Source organism: Carassius gibelio, chromosome A23, assembly GCF_023724105.1.
Source record: "Carassius gibelio isolate Cgi1373 ecotype wild population from Czech Republic chromosome A23, carGib1.2-hapl.c, whole genome shotgun sequence".
Lineage (NCBI taxonomy): Eukaryota > Metazoa > Chordata > Actinopteri > Cypriniformes > Cyprinidae > Carassius > Carassius gibelio.
Window position 1 is genome coordinate 20,642,659 of NC_068393.1, and position 17,464 is coordinate 20,660,122.

Below are 17,464 nucleotides of genomic sequence, written 5' to 3' on the forward strand. Positions count from 1 at the left end.
GTCTACCTAGACTTTTTAAATAGCACTTTAGTTTCCTTTTAAAATGATGAGGACTATGCAAGTCCTTTGTTTAAGTTTTGCTTAAAAAGCACATGCATGATTTTCTGATGATCAAATGGGTTTGGGGCGTCAGCAGTAAGAATAAGAAAATTTAGAGAGCGGGAGAATGGTATATATCTGCTTTTTCATTCACTATTTCTTTTGTTGTGAAATAAGTGAAGCTGATTTCTCAATTATTCAAACAATGAAGTCTTCGATCTGTGTTGACTGAGATTGAGAAAGCCTGGTCTGTGCATTTTTTTTAAAGACAGTATATAATCAATAGAAGACAAAGTCTATCATTCGTTTGCATACTAAATAATCTACTTAGGCATCACTCACATTTTCTTCAGACTTTGTCAAAATTGAGTTTCATAGTTTCAAGCACTACTTTTAGAATAAATGAACTGATATGAAAGTGCTTGTCTTTTATTAATTTCGCTCTAGAGCCTTATGTCACTGTCACGTTACAGCTGCATTGTAAAAATCTCTCGATGGGACGTTAATTGAGCATAAAGCATACTCATGTAGCCTGACATCAAAGTCACTGGCCATCCCCTGATGATTTAATGTACTGTCCATCAGCATAGCAGTGTTTTTTACAATTTTCAGCAATTTTTGGACCATGCTTTCTTCTGGTCAATTGATAATTGTAGGATATCAGAAATTGCCTTTCTCAGAGTGAAAAGCTATAGCCCTTAAAACCTTTCAAATAAAACTTTTTAGCTACTGCAGTATAACTGCTAACCTATATTTACCATCATATGAAAAGCTAATGGGAGATTATTCCATATGGAATAAAAATTCCAGTATTTTGGAAAGGGATTCGTTCATGCAAAAGCATTCGAACAACTGAAATCCAACAGAAAAGGAAGAAAAAATAGAAATGTAAGTGTCATGGTAAAAGCCCAGATTCTTATGGGACACTGAGGTAGAAAATGCGAGATAAATAAGTCACCATCACCCGGTGAATCTCACTCAAATAGGAAACATAACTATTTCATGTTCTCTTCTAGTTCGTGTTTTTCTTGTTGTTGTTGTTGTTTTTACTTTCAATGCCATTTTACCGTCCAAAGTGTGAGGTCACGAAATTCACTCTCGGACATCACAGGAAAGACATGACTGAAAAGAGTGAAGAAAGAGATATGCAGCTAAAAGATAGATGCTGTCAATCCACGCTGATGAATATTTTACCAGTGTTTTATCCTTTAGAGCTTTTTTCCATTAAAAAAAAAGAGTATTATACAACAAATGCTGTCGTAAGAGCTAGTGCAAGGTTGGTGGACCATATACAGTAGTTCTTCTTCTGTCCTATTTCCATATAAAGTTTTATATTGCATTTCAACCAAACTCTGATCACATCTGAGACACAGAAAAAAGTTCACAAAAACGTTCACCAAAAAAATAAAAAATAAATAAAAACAATATTGATATCTTATGTTGTTATCCTTCTCAAGTAAATGGATCTTGATTAAAGAATGTTAAGTTAATTGTTGTGGGAAGGAAAAAAGTAGGTTTTTTTTTTTTTTTTTTTTTTTTTTTTGCTGTTCAGTGAATGGGTGCCGTCACAATAACAGTCAAATCAGCTGATAAAAACATCACAATAATCCACAAGTAATCCACACCACTCCACAAATCCAGCATTAAGGTTTTTATAATGTTTTTATATATTATTATATTATATTTTATTAAGGTGTTTCATAATTTGAAACCATTGCTTCAGGATAAAATATTAGTCCTTTACCCGTTATGTTGATTTCTCCATTAAAAACATTGTCTCATCTGAACCTGGGGAGAAATATGCACAATTCAAGCACTGTTTACAAACTAAAAGAGTCCAAAGCAGATTGAAATACATATGTGGGTGGATTTTGATTTTGAGAGGACAGGGAATGGACTTTTTCACTGGACGTAGCATCATTATGGATTATGGACTTGTGGATTATTGTGATGTTTTTATCAGCTGTTTGGACTCTCATTCTGACGGCACCCATTCACTGCAGAGGAATCCACTGGTGAACAAGTGATGCAATGCTACATTTCTCCAAATCTGTTCTTCTGAACAAACTCATCCAAATGGCCTGACAGTGAGTACATTTTCAACAAATGTAAAATTTCACTCCTATATTTGATTTTAATGGGTGAGTTGTTGTTGTTGTTGTTGTTATTGTTTTTCTGCCTCCCAGCCTCTGACATTTGTAGAATCCAGCCGATTGTAGCCAGTTTTTCCATCCCAGTGCCTCTTTATCTTTGGTGGAAATGTGTAATGATAGTCTGTGGAAAAGATTTTACCCAATACTTTAACTTTCTATGTCTCTTCGAGCAGCGCCATCTCTCTATTGTAATGATGCAGCTCGTAACAGCCCTTGGAGTGACCTTTCTTTAATTAACTGCATCTTGATGAGCGGATCTACATAGAATGTGAAGGTTAATTAATGAAGTATCACTGCTAGTCTTAAAACCATCACCTAATGGATGACAGCTGGGCCCAGCACTCGCGATTTTACCAGCCAACTCATTAGCAACTCCAACCCGATTGACGGCTCTTCTTTGGTCTGCGGACCATGAGCAAATTGTATTAAAAAAGAACAGGGGTCCCAGATTCCCTCTCGTTTCAAAGGAAATGTGATCGTTCCTCTCAGCGGATTCATATGCGATACTCTGTTTGAAAGCGTACTTGAGGAAGCGAGAGCCAGAGGGCCGCGCTTACGTTCCTGACACAGACCACGCGATTCACATCAGAAAAAATGCAGATGAAAGCAATATAATATCTCCATAAAGATTGAGGAGTGTGTTTCCTGCAGTCTGATCTGTGACGGATGGTGATGGATAACTCCGGGTCGTAATAGCGCGCAGCTTCATCTTGATAAGATGCCGCTTTTGGGATTCTTTTATTTCCAGATGCATTGCAACCCCGCTTATTGTTGCGATTAGGAGACATCAGATACACATTAGCAAATGGAACATAGTGTAAAAAGTGTTTTATGACTGGAAGGGACAGACTGAAGGAGAGGGAGAAGATGTGATTACTGGGCTGGTAGAGTTTCTAATACTTGGAGAGGAAAATTGGATAAAGTGCACGAAAACTAACTTAACTTACTATGAGTGCATGGTCAGCTTTTAGCACAATGACTTTAAGACGAAAACCAACTCTGACACGTCACAACTGTGATGATCGCCAAGTGTAATTCATTTAGTGATGCAAGAGATGACATATATAGTGCATTTTTATAATTAGAAATGCTTTTATAATGGCATAAAATACTTTTGTGATACTGGAATACACAAGAAGAACTAAAATAATAATAATCACAGCTTTTATTTAAGAACTCTGAAAAAGTGATCATTGCTAAATGTAATTCACATACAGAGACGGAGCATCGCATATTTGGCCAAAAATATAATTGTTGTTGTTTTTTTTATATTAGTAAACATTGCATTTTGATTATTTAATTTCATGCCATAAATCACCTCATATTTCCCCACAAAAAAAGTTGTTCTTGCCATTGTGATCTGCTGTAATTTGTGGGCTCTGCATTTTCATTACTTGAGCTCATAATAATGATATACCATCCTGTAGCACATTGGAAAAGCCTTGCAGGCAAAAATGTCCACTTTATAGATCAAATAGAGATACTCAATTAAGCCTTATTGTGACAGCATGTTGAAAAACTAGCCATCCATGAATTCCCACAGTAATGCATTAATACTCCAGTGAACAGTATAAGAAGATATAAGTCATTAATGCAAAATATAAACAGTGAGCAGACCTAGTAGTAGTTTATCAACATGTTTGAATATCTGCTTTATCATTTACTGATGAAACACTTTCTTTTCTTCACAATATCACTGAATAGTGGTGTTAGTCTGTTCGCACATAAAGCTATTGTATAACTTCAGAAGACTGAAAACATTTGAGCAGCGTGAACAGACTTCATATATCCATAAGACACCAATTCTGAATCAACATATAAAACTGCTAAATTTTCATCATATTGAAATCATTGTGATTACATTTTGTGATCATTGCTTTAATGCATTCATTGTTTCTGCTTAAATGAATACATGATGCTGTCGAGTTTGTGTGAGTCAATGATGACAGATTAAATATTATTGTGTTCTTTAAGTATGATTTATTTAATATTTAGTAATAATTTAGTATTTTTTTGTATTTTAATATATATTTTAGTGCATGTTTTATTCATTTTATGTGATTTTTATTTATTTTGTGTTTTATTTTTATTTTGTACTTATTTTATTTCAGTTAATTGTCAAGGCAACATTTAATTGTTATTTAAATTCAAGTTTCCCATCTAATATTTTAATGTATATTTTATTTCAGCTTTATTTCAATTTTCTTTATTTTTTATTTTTTATTTTTTTAGTAACAATGCCTCTAGATAATCTGTTTTTGTCGCACCATCAGGCCATTAATGCAACGTTTAGACAATGTTTAGACAGTCATTGCAGACACAGCGACGCTTTTGTTTTCTCATCAAAAGCTAAAAGAATTGTTTTAAAGCTTTCAACTCCTCCAACAGTTTTGTTTAATTCATAAAGGTGCTGTATGTAAGTTTTTGCCTCTGCTATAAAAATACCATAATATTTTTGCAGATATTTAAGAAACATTTCATTCATCGTCAAATGCGCTCATTCCTGTTGGTGTCATCCATCTGGCAACCTGCATATGCATCAAGTGCATCAAGGAGGAGGGGCCAAGTGGAAAAAACCCTCTCCAATATTTTGAATTTGGACTGCAATACCTAGTTCAACCACTCGGTGTCAATCCTACATACAGCACCTTTAAGAGCAAAAATGAAATGAAATATCTGACACCAGATGCTTTCCCGGGACCGCTGAGGATTCTGGGAGGGGGTTTAGCAATCTTGACAAGGAACCTCCCCTGTAGCACCTTGTTTTTTTTTCCCCATTAGTTTGGCGCAGAGACTCTTGCCCTTAAGACCCAGGGACGGGCGCACATTTAAGTGGGCAGTCAGGAGAATCCCGGCTGTGTGGCAGGTGCGAGATCTGGCTTCATTAGCTCCCAACACCTCTGTCCAATTACAAGACTCGCACCAGTGGTGACAACCCTGAGTGTGTGTGTGTGTGTGTGTGTGTGTGTGTGCGTGTGTGTGTGTGTGTGTGTGCGCATGCGTGTGTGTTACAGGGTGCGCCGGTCTTATCAGTCACTGACTCTCTGCTTTTATCATGCTTCTTTCATATTTTGCCACATCTTCATTTGAAATATGAGAAACACTGCACCTTCATTCGACGTGTCAAATATCAAAAATTCAAGCTGTTTCATTAGAGTTTCAAGTGTGTTTACACTACAGTATAAATATATGTCTACATTTCTGACGTACACTTCAAACGTGGTAACATCTGAATTGGTTTTAGTAAAGACAAAGTGTGTTTTTAAGAGTCAAGGATTTGATCTGGGTGCATTACTCTATTTAACCATCCATTAAAATGCAATGCATGCAGGCCAGGACTTCAGTCCACATGTGTCCAATCATAGACGTGCATTTGTAGATTTCAATTTTAGACTGACTTGATCATCCTGATTACGGTTACTCTAAAGATAAAGGTTCTTTATTGGCATCCATTCGACATACATTTCTTTAGATTATTAAAGTAATAAAAAATGGTTATTTTAAGAGCTGTTCACTAAATGGCTCTTTATAGGGAACTAAAATGGTTCTACTATGGCATCGCTGCTAAACTTAATTTTAATAGCGACCTCCAGTGTATCGTTTTTCAAGAGTCAGATCAGCTGCTCACGGTCACTTTTCATAGTGTGCACTGTAAACAGTCATCTCTTTCCAAACTATTAATCATAATATTAGAACAGTTGTTATGAGTAATTAGCTGATCAGTATGTGACCATCATGAGTTGTTTTAGTTCCAGAGTTCCATTAGATCCTCCAGCTGCATGTTTATATCATAATATCATATATATAGCAACATTATAATGCTTTTACAGGCTTGCTATGGTGTCCGCAAGTTTTGGTGGTATGTTGCATAAAAATACTGTTTATCTGCATGCATCTCTGATAAAACTTTATTTATTTATTTATCTCTTTATTTGACATGGACATACAATTACATTGGACGAACCATATGCATTGGTTTTAGTGTTATAGCATGAATGCTAATTTTCAACACCTGTCCACGAGAGGCTTTTAGGAAGAAAATACAATAACAATATCATTTAATAATTAAATTTCATACATTTAATTTTATTTAAGTTAATGTTTGTTTTATTTCAAGTAACATTTTTTTAATGGTTTTAATTTTAGTTTTAGTTAATAACCAAGTCTCACAACTTGTGCAATAATTAGTTCAGATCATTTTAATCCTGAAATCACTTCTTTTTTTTTTTTTTTTTTTTGTTTTATCATCACCCAGGCATAAGAATCATCTGATCACATCGAAAAAATAAAGGGATGTAGAGCTGATTTTTTAGATGTGCTTTTGATAGTCTACATTTTTGCATTGACCTGAATCTATTAAAGCCATAAAAACACAGTGAAGTAGACATCAGCAGAGTTAAATTCACTGGACACTTCTGGGTTAGAAATGAAAGCAAAAGTTTTCAAACAGCTTATTAGATGTGAAGAGCTCATAGATCGTCAGAAGATGATTAAAAAGACGCAGGGTCCTTCTGGAGTCTGTGCAGTGGATTCTGCCCTGAGCCACTAATGATTCTTCTGTGTAGTTTATTGTTTATAAGTGTGCTTTTAAAGGCCTGATTTTGCCTGAAGGGATTCACTTCTGTTTAATTTTTTGCTCTTCTGTTCTCCATTCTTCAGTTATCATGTGCATTGTGATCTACTTTACATCCTGGGCTTTTCGGTGCTAGCAGATTTTTGAGTGTGTAGCAAATATGATCACATTAATGCATGGCATTAATGATATAGTATAGATATGGTATTTATTGTTATTTAATGTTTTTTTATAGTTTAATAACAATAACAGAAATTAATATTATTATTGTTATAATAATAATGATAACAAACATTTATTTGTATAGCACTTTTTATACATAAATGCACCTCAAAGTGCTTCACAAGTACAAAATAAAAACATAAATAAAATCAACAACTATAAAAGGTTCAAAAGGTGAAATAAAGCATAGTTTGACCTCAGTATCTATATAAAACAATTAACTACATTAAAAGAATCAGAAGATAAAATGAACATAAAAACTGACTGACACATAACTTCACAGTTATTTAATAATAATAATAAATATTATTATTATTATTATTACTATTATTATTATTATTATTATTATCTAAAACCTTCAAAAAAACTTTACAAAGAATATAACATTGTAAATATATATAAATGGTATTTTATTATAGATTTTTAACAGCAAAAATAAAAAAATCCAATTACAATTATATTATTAAATCAATTGTAAAAAACTGTAAATCTTTTTTATTAGTAGTAGTATTATTATTGGGAAAATAATATTTGAATCAATAAGCAAATACATTATTAGTGTGCTCTACTATTTTTGTTATTATCATCATTATTATTATTTTAAACCTTCATTAATTATATATATATATATATATATATATATATATATATATATATATATATATATATATATATATATATATATATATATATATATATATATATATATATATATATATATATTAAGCATTTTAACAGCAACAATAAAAATATCATTTTAAAAAATACATCAAAGCATTATAAAAATGTATTATTCTTAAATGTAAAAACATAATAATAATAATAATAAAAACGCTCAAATATTCCCTGAGGAGGGAATGTGACACTGCATCTTCTTTTCTTACCATGCCTCTGGATGCATGTTTCATTATTGGAGACCAAGAAGCAGATGAAGTATTCTCAGGACGCAGTTCATTCCCTTTCCAGGGAACCATGTTACATGCATAACCTGAGACGTTCCCTTTCAAGGGAATCCGAACTGCATCCTCTATCAGTTACTGTGAAGAACGGAATAACCACGCTGCCATGCTGGTGAGTGCATGCCATATGCAACCTGAGACGTGTCTGTAATTGAAGAAATTCTTATTTTTATTCATTCATTAATGTATAGAAAAAAAAATTCTGTGCAATGTATGATTTGCTTTATATTAAAAAAGGCTATTATCTATCTTCAAGCAAGTAAATGTGTGTCTGAGCCATCATGTACACAGAGATGTGATGTTTTCCAGACGTGGCCTCCGTTTTATCTGATGTAATGATAACAGCTGTTGAGCTCCATTCGTTCTCTAAATGTGTGTATAATTTGTCATGCAGCTCAAAGCAAACATGTACCTTAAGAACGTCTTTTCCTGTTCCTCTTCACGTCATAAACACATCACCCCGCTGTACACATTTCATTTTTCCCCATCTCTTTCCGTCCGTCACATTTTACTGATATTATTTAGGACACTGTTGCTGTAACCTTAGGCTGAGTGAAACCTGGCGTGGATCTTCAGATCAGACAGACAGAAACGTATAGGTGTCTACGTGTTCATCTTTCATTTCACCTTCCAAAGTTTTATGCTGACTCATTTTTGCATTCGACTCCACATTTATCTGTTGTCGTAGCATTAGAGGAGATGTTGAAGCATGCCCCATCTCTGCCCCCGTTTTCCATAAACAACGAGGAAATTTAATGTAAACATGGCATAACATCTGTTTATAGGATATTGAGAAATTACGAAAGGCTGAGAATTACAAGAACTTTAATAGATTATTAAAAATGGTCCACGGGGAATTCCACAGTTCTTGCAAAATATTTATTTATCATCTGTTGTATGCAACAGAAGTGGCTTGACATTGCTCAAGGAGGACTTGTTATAAATGCTGTATTAAGATTTTCAGAATGTCTAGTTGAATCTCTTGAAGTACCTCGTGACAAACCCAAAAACTTAACAAACTTCTCCCCATTCTTCAGCCAGAAATTAAACTTCTGTCATTTACTTGCCTTCATGTCATCCCAAAGATACCAATCAAATTGTGTGCTATCTTCATGTCACATTGCTGTACATTTAATGTCCTATTTGCAGCTTGACAGCCCTTGGCCACTATACGCTGTTGTTTAATAGAAATTACACAAAATATCATAAAATATATATTATTATTATATATCCAAATATTTAATGTAACAAAAAAGCATTAAAATAATATTTTTGCTTTTTATTATTATTATTTTGTTGTGTTTTTAAATAGCTTTAACATTATTATAATTAATATCGTTAATAAGGTTTTGATAAAAGCAATATATATTGTATTATCCTATATAAAAATCAATGTTTTCAGTATAATGATTTTAATATATAAGATGCTCACCAAATAATAAGAATAATTTTTAAACAGTATTATAATTGTTTTTTATAAAAACAATATATATTATAAAATAATATAATATATAAAAACTGATTTATGTTTTGTATTTAAAATATAATATAATTTTAATATATACCATGTTTGCCAGACATTATCCAAAAATACAAATTCTAATTATTATTATTATTATTATTATTATTATTATTATTATTATTATTATTATTATTATTATGCTGTTGTAAATATATATATTTTTTATATTATTGTAATTATTAATGCATACATTGTTTTTTTTGTTTGTTTTTTTATAAAAACATTATTATAGTTATAATTATATAAAAAGATACTTTCAAATTAATGTGATTTTTAATATGTTCACTAGATGTTTGCACAAAAAAAAAAAAAAAAAAAAACATAATAATAATAATAATAATAAAAAGATTTGGATCTATGGCATGAAGGTGAGTAAGATCCGTCTGGAGATTTGATGTCATCATTAGCACCAGGAATTTCATTTTATATATTTTTCTATGCTTGATGTGGTAAATGTGGTCAAGCGTTTGTTTTATTCACATAGCTCATAATGTCAGTACATTCATGACAGTGCCTTTCATTTCTTCAGTTTCACCATATGTGAGAATCCAGATCTGGTCTGCCTCTGAATCACAGCATATGGGAATGAAAATGGCATGTAAATTAATGATGAGTGGGATTACTCACACTCTTCACACCACAACCTGAGCTGAATGGCCTGAGGTGACGAGGAATTATATGTAAATATTTTATTGAATATAAATGTGGCAGTCAGTGTGTTGTCTGCTGGCGGCGATGGAAACACATATACTTTCTGAATGAGTTTGTTTTGTGAAACTCAAATCTGTTTTGTGTTGTTTTGTAGCTCAAGATCAGCTCACTGTAATATTAATGAATTAAATATTCATCTTTGTCTATTGCAGTGAACATGCTTTTGATTAATAAACTTGAGTACATTAAACATCCTGGACCTTTCAGATATAATAAAATGTTTGGTAGTGTGAAAAAATATGTGTGTGTGTTATCTTTTATCAAAATCATATTAATTACATTTATTTATTAGTAAATATTATAAAGAATGGTAAAAATAAAATAAAAAAACAATAACAATTATAATGCTACAGAAATACATACTGCTTTGCACTTTCAAAATGTGTAAATGGGTTGTATACAAATAATACTATTCTAGTATTACAAATATAATATAAATATATTACAATGTGTAATATTACTATTACAAATACAGTTTTTACATAATAATAATAATATATTGTTAAGATTATATACATATATAATATTTATTTTTATGAAAATTAGATTTATATTATACATATACATGTATACATGTATACATATACATGTATATTATACATATACATTTTTTAATAATGTTATGTATAATAATATATAATTTAATATATATAATAATAAGCAAATAAATAATTATGTGTCGTTCTAAAAAAATTATATATATATATATATATATAATAAAATAAAATTTATGTTGAATGATGGAGCGCGGGCGCCGCCGTGTGTTCATCTGATGTAACTGCAGTCAAAAGTGAAGGAAGACTTATAAAGAATGAAATACAAACCAAGTGCCAAGGAGATTTCTTCATCATTATTTAAAGGCTAAAAATCCTTGTAGTGAGGAAAGGTTGACTGAAAATGAAAAAAATATTTTAATTGAACGTGTGCGCCTCCCAAAACCTGTTTTTCGGTAGCAAGATGTCAGTGGTGAAATACTCGCTCCTGACGCGTGAGGCGCTCTTTGCTATCGCTGCCCCGATGTTTACCGTCAAGCAGTTCACACTGTCGCAAAAACCGCAAACTCTGCTGAAAAGCGTTTGAAATGAAGAGGACACAGAACAACAACAAGGTGCATTAAAGTTGTCAGATACTTCACAGATCGAGTCTCAGCGGGCTTCAAGATCCACATGGCAACGTTCAGCGGAGAAGGTACAAAAAACACTGTTCGAAAACAGATTCGAAAAGAGATTTCTGTGCAGTAACGTTACAGGTAACTCAAATGATCCCAACCATGATGAATATATTTACACTGTTAGGTTGATATATGAAGGAATCAAAGTCCTTTCTGGTATATAATACTAAGAATAAAGTTTAATTGATATAGTTTGTATTCATTGTTAACTTAACGTCTCTACAGACAATAAAAGTTAATATTACAATTTGATATACTTAATCATATTTCTGATATTATATGTTACAATTTGAATGTGTGTGTGTGTGTGTGTGTGTGTGTGTGTGTGTGTGTGTGTGTGTGTGTGTGTGCAAGCATATATATATACACACACACACACACACACACACACACATATATATATATATATATATATATATATATATATATATATATACATACATACACAATATACAGTTCAGTTTCAAAATTGTAATAATATATAATACATATACTTGTTTTTTTGTTTTTTTTTTTTGCTTGGTGTAAAAAAAAAAAAAAAAATATATATATATATATATATATATATATATATATATATATATAAAATTGATAGTCATGTATATATTACATATTTGTATTTACTTCGTTACATTTATTTATTGAATATATATATATATATATATGTGTGTGTGTGTGTGTATATATGTTTGTGTGTGTATATATATATATATAAATATATATGTATGTATATGTATTTTTTTTCCCCACAGGAATAAACCACCTGTTAGTAGAAGTGAGTCCTGACATCCACATCTGTGGCTTCTGCAAACAGCAGTACAACAACTTTGAACACTTCTTTGCACACAAGCAAAACTGCTGCCAGATCCCGTCGACTCATATATCATCCCGAAACGCTGGGCCCAGTGGTGAGGCTAATGTCCAAGTACTAACGTCCCTTTTAAAAGTTCATATAGTGAAGGATCATATAGTATACGACCCTTCATATATAGTATACTGCGCTGTTGAGTAGTCACAAAAGTGTGTTTTTGTTTTTTTTTTGGTGTCAGAGTCATTTCAGACATGTGTACCAAAAGTCAAGAAGACCCTCACCAAAGCCCAGAAAGCCCCCTCCAAAAAGCTGAAACCTGCACTAAGTCAAAAAAGACACACATGCACATTCTCAGGTTAGTGCTATTGCATTTCTTACTTTCATATATTTACTTATGAAGTATTTAAAGTGAAATATCTCCACTCTATGGGGCTTAAAAGCTGTTTTGGTTCATTTTGTGCCCTTAGGTTGTACATTCAAAACTCAGTATGGCCAAAAAGACATGGAGAGACATATTTTAACACACACTGGTAAATCATTTCATGGGATCATCTCAAACTTTATCATTACCAAACGATGCCAAATGCACATTAAAATGCTGAGATCTGACTCCTCTCTTCAGGTGAGAGGCCTTTCGAGTGTGAACTCTGCCATAAACGCTTTAGTCGTCGCGATAAGCTGAATCTTCACAGCCGTTTGCACACGGGAGAGAAACCGCACAAGTGTAAGTACTGTCCGTACGCAGCGGCCGACAGCAGTAGCCTGAAGAAGCATCTCCGCATCCACTATGATGAGAGACCCTTTAAGTGTCAGATATGCCCTTACGCCAGCCGCAACTCCAGCCAGCTGACCGTTCACCTCCGATCTCACACAGGTGAGCACAGACCCTGTGTATTTGCAAGAATAAATATCAGAGATGTTCTGAAGTATGTCAAAATGTTAGGTGTTTTTGAAAGGAAGTAACACTTTTATTTACGAAGGATGCATTACATTGCACCCCCACCAAAAAAAAAGCATTGTTCCTTTGCAAAAGTACTCAAATATAGTTTTTTCCTCCCTAATTTGTGATAATATTTTACAATATAACTGTTTTGCTATAGATAGATAGATACAAAGTGGAGATCAAACATATAGCATACACATATCATATAAACATAATTTCATAAATTTCAGGGTCACTGCGATATTTGAAAAATAAATTAGAGAACACTTTTACAGATACATCCAAGTTATTGGCATTAATCTGGCACCTAGTGCTGATTTTCTTAATTACACGTCAAAGCCCTTCTTAACTGGCAGAATTCCTCTAATTTTCACTGAGATTGCGAGATGGCGAAAACCTGATTTATTTTCCTTGTTTCTGATGCAAAGCATGCTGGGAACTAGAAAACAATCATTTTAAGTTCACCTTACTACAACAAAATTTTGAGTTTACAGAACTTATTTAAATTAAGTCCAATGAACTTTCATTATTATTTGAGTGCAATTAACTAATTTCATTTGATTAATTTCACTGTTCGGTTTTACAGTGTAATTTTTACACACACACACACACACACACATACATATATATATCACACATTATTTCATCCATTTTATATATAAAACTCGTTAACAATTAAAATAAAAAAATAAATATCAACTAAAATCATTTTAAAAAACACACAAAAGTCAAGTGTTTTTCTAATTGTTTTTTTCAGCTGCACAATATTTCCTGGTACAGCTGATTATTGAGAATTTACGATAATGCATGTGAAACTTTGCCAAAAGATTCATAAGATAACACTGGTTTTCCTGTTTCTTGTTATCAAAGCCAAAACTGCTCATGTTATGAAAATGAAGAACACATGCATTCAGTTATATAAATACATACGTTTGGCCAAAAGATTAACGAATTGAAATGTCAAAATATAGTTGTACATCTGTGTGTTTGCTAGATAAGTATGATGCTATCAAAACAGCATGATTAGAACCTTGTTCCTTTTTGTGAAGTAGTGGAGCTGTGATGTATTCAGTTCACATGTTTCGTCAGGTGACGCCCCGTTCCAGTGCAATCAATGCGATGCCAAATTCAAGATCAACTCCGACCTTAAGCGCCATAGTCGGGTTCACTCCGGCGAGAAGCCTTATAAGTGTGATCTCTGCGAATATCGCTGTGCGATGAAGGCTAATTTAAAATCCCACGTGCAGCTGAAACACAGCGCCTCGGACTCCTTCCGCTGCTCAAAATGCGAATTCCAGTGCTCCGCCAAAGCTGCTCTGCGACACCATTCCCGCCAGCACCAGCCGGCCCAGCCTTTGCAGTGCAGCGAGTGCAGTTACTCCTGCTCAAGCAAGGGGGCGCTCAAGATCCACGAGCGCGTGCACTCAGACGAACGACCCTTTAAATGCGAGCACTGTTCATTTGCTAGTAAGCAGCGCAGTAATTTGTTAATTCACAGGAGGAAGTGTCACGCAGATAAACTGGACAAGCAGGGTAAGTCTGGAAGAGAACGCGAAACGGGGGAGGAGCCTCCGAAACCTCTCAGCTCGCGTTACCGAGCGAGACTGGAAGCAGCACGAGCGTTTCGTTGTGACTTGTGCGAGGCTTCATTCGTCAGGGAAGACTCTCTTCGCAGCCACAAGAGGCAGCATAACAGTAAAATACAACAACAAAGTCAAACTGTTACCAATCAACCAGTACAAACAGCGGGACAAACCTCCGTCACAGCCGACACACCGTCTTCCTACAACACGACACATCTTAAGATCATCATGGCGCCCTCTATAGGACCGGAGGCTACTTTTGTCCAAGCTGCCACTGGAAAGGCTGGAGCCATTCTACTCAGTCCAGAGGATCACAACGTGCTTTTGAACCCCGTAATACAGCACGTCAACATGCTAGCGCCAGAGTCCGGCCTCGAGCACCAAACGGTTTTACTCACTCAGATCGACTCCAGTGAAACAAGCCCTCAAACCAGTACCCATAACTTCATCGCCTCGTGTTCTGCGTCCGCTTCCGACGGCACACACACCTTCATAACATCCTGTTCTGACCTGGAAAGCCTCCACAAGCTCATCCAGGAGGGTGGGACTGAGGTTACGGTGGTAACGGAGACGAATCCAGCGATTGCCACCCCAAAAGAACCCCTGAACATTGATGGTTCCTCGTCTCAGGACATTTCTGAGCACGCTGAAGATAGTTTAGATATGGGTCCACCTGAAACCATTCTTGTTCAAAGTCTCCCTCTGTCGATTTCAACACAGGAACAGGACCAACTGTCTCCACACCATTTATTTTCAGACTCCAATACGGTGGACATCAGTGATTCGTAGTTTTATGCGCGAATAACGAGATTCCACTGTGATGTTGACTTTAATTAGGCTAGACACCATATTGAATTAAATACGGGTTAAAATGAGACTGTGAGGATTGGACTTAGAGTTTTATAATGGCACGCACTATATAAAGGCCCTAGATTTTGTAATTTTCCCAACTTTACATGCTTTTTTTTCTACTTTAAGTTTCTTTGTTAAGGCGTTTCGTCAACTGGGCAGTTGGTATTTCATTAAACAACAATACAATCCATTGAATGCACTTTACTTCTATTCCTCACAGCCCCATTTTCATTCACATCAAAAATTAAATATGGTGTTGTCCTGATGAAGGTCTGACATGAAGATAAAATTAACTGTTTGTTTGGTTAATTTCCTGTTTCTTTATCCAACTAATGCTTTGTTCATGTTGTGTTGGAATTACTTTAATTATAACAATTATAAACCTCAGAAATGTTTCAGTGTTCATCCAAAATGGATCCATGTGGAAGTTTGTTGGAGAAAACAAAAGCGCACATATTAACACCTGTAAAAATAGTGTTGAGATTAAAACCTTGTTAACTTGTTGTTAACTGTGCAAACTGCTGCCATTTTGGTTCAATCATGCACATTGGTGGGAGAAATCAGAGCTTTCACAAAATTAAGAGTGGGAACTTAAAATTAAGAGTTTGAAAAAGACATGAATGGATCTTACATTGGAAAATGTGTAATTATTGCAATTAATTCTGACAAGAGCTGAATGCAGCATCATTTATAAGGTTGCCATGTTGGATCAGGGAGTCATTGTTTCATTTTCAAGTTATCCATCAAATCAAAAGTAGACAAAGTATGTTTTTCTCCCTCTATTTTACAGTGAAATAAACATTCTTCTTTTTAAATAAGAGACTTGTTTTACCATATTGTATTTGTATTTTCTGTTTCCTGGTGGTTTAGTGGTTAATGCTCTGTTAACTAAAGCACAACCCTTCACAGAACATACTCTACACAAGTATACTACCTTGTAAAAGTTTGGGGTCAATAAGGTTTTTTTTATTCTTTTTTTTTAAAGAAATTAATGCTTTTATTCAGCAAGTATGCATTAAATTAATCAAAAGTGACAGTAAAGATATGTATAATGCTCAGTATACTTGTATAGCATTTATTAATGTTTATGTTAGTTAATACATATACAATCATAGCTCATAATAGTTTTAATCTTAACAGATACATCTGATTTTAAAAGTACATTAGTTAATGGTGAAAATGAACTAATTTGTGTAAAAATTGTTCATTGTTGGTTCATATTAATAAATCCTCTTAACTAGAAGTGTAACGACTCACAATGCGATATGATACGCAATACACATTTTTTTTTTTTTTTTGTGAAATTTAAAGAAGTCAAATGACAAAACTAAATTGAAATTTTACAGCAAACCCCAAATCAAACGTGTGGCACTTACGAAACAGCCGTGATCAGAGATGCATTTATATAAACTCCCAACCCCAACTGTATCACAATTCGTTTAATATCTCAACTGAATTGAATCATCACTTATGTGACCCTGGAGCACATAAGTTAAGTCGCTTAAGTTAAGTTAAGAGCAGTGTTAAGTTGCTGGGGTATATTTGTAGCAATAGCCAAAAAAAAACATTGTATGAGTCAAAATTATAGATTTTTTATTTTAGGCCAAAAATCATTAGAGTATTAAGTAAAGATCATGTTCCATGAAGATATTTTGTAAATTTCCTATCATAAATATATCAAAATGAAATATCCGATTAGTGATATGTAATGCTAAGGACTTAATTTGGACAACTTTAAAGGTGATTTTCTCAGTATTTAGATTTTTTTGCACTCTCAGATTCCAGAATTTCAGATAGTCGTATCTCAACCAAATATTGTCCCATCATAACAAACAATGCAGTATAAAGCTGTATAATATAAATCTAAATTTCGAGGGTCACAAATTTGTATGGATGTTCAACCAGCTTGTGGTGTGTTACATCCC

The 17,464-nt window shown here is 33.6% G+C and overlaps 1 protein-coding gene across 1 annotated transcript; it reads left to right on the forward strand.

Moving 5' to 3' along the window:
* The first annotated feature begins 11,213 nt into the window (after positions 1 to 11,213).
* zfp64 (zinc finger protein 64 homolog (mouse)) lies at positions 11,214 to 16,359 on the forward strand. Its single transcript, XM_052541380.1, has 6 exons — positions 11,214 to 11,367; positions 12,103 to 12,258; positions 12,400 to 12,516; positions 12,629 to 12,691; positions 12,784 to 13,035; positions 14,194 to 16,359. Exons 1-6 carry the CDS (start codon positions 11,346 to 11,348, stop codon positions 15,474 to 15,476), a joined length of 1,893 nt encoding a protein of 630 aa, XP_052397340.1. The 5' UTR covers positions 11,214 to 11,345; the 3' UTR covers positions 15,477 to 16,359.
* Positions 16,360 to 17,464: the final 1,105 nt, after the last annotated feature.

What these genes read in the sequence shown, in the direction of transcription:
- zfp64 (XM_052541380.1), top strand. Translation starts at nt 11,346, where the DNA reads ATGGCAACGTTCAGCGGAGAAG. An exon ending in GGCAACGTTCAGCGGAGAAG is followed by an intron (nt 11,368 to 12,102) that starts GTACAAAAAACA and finishes TTTTCCCCACAG; the next exon opens with GAATAAACCACCTGTTAGTA. An exon ending in ACACACATGCACATTCTCAG is followed by an intron (nt 12,517 to 12,628) that starts GTTAGTGCTATT and finishes TTGTGCCCTTAG; the next exon opens with GTTGTACATTCAAAACTCAG.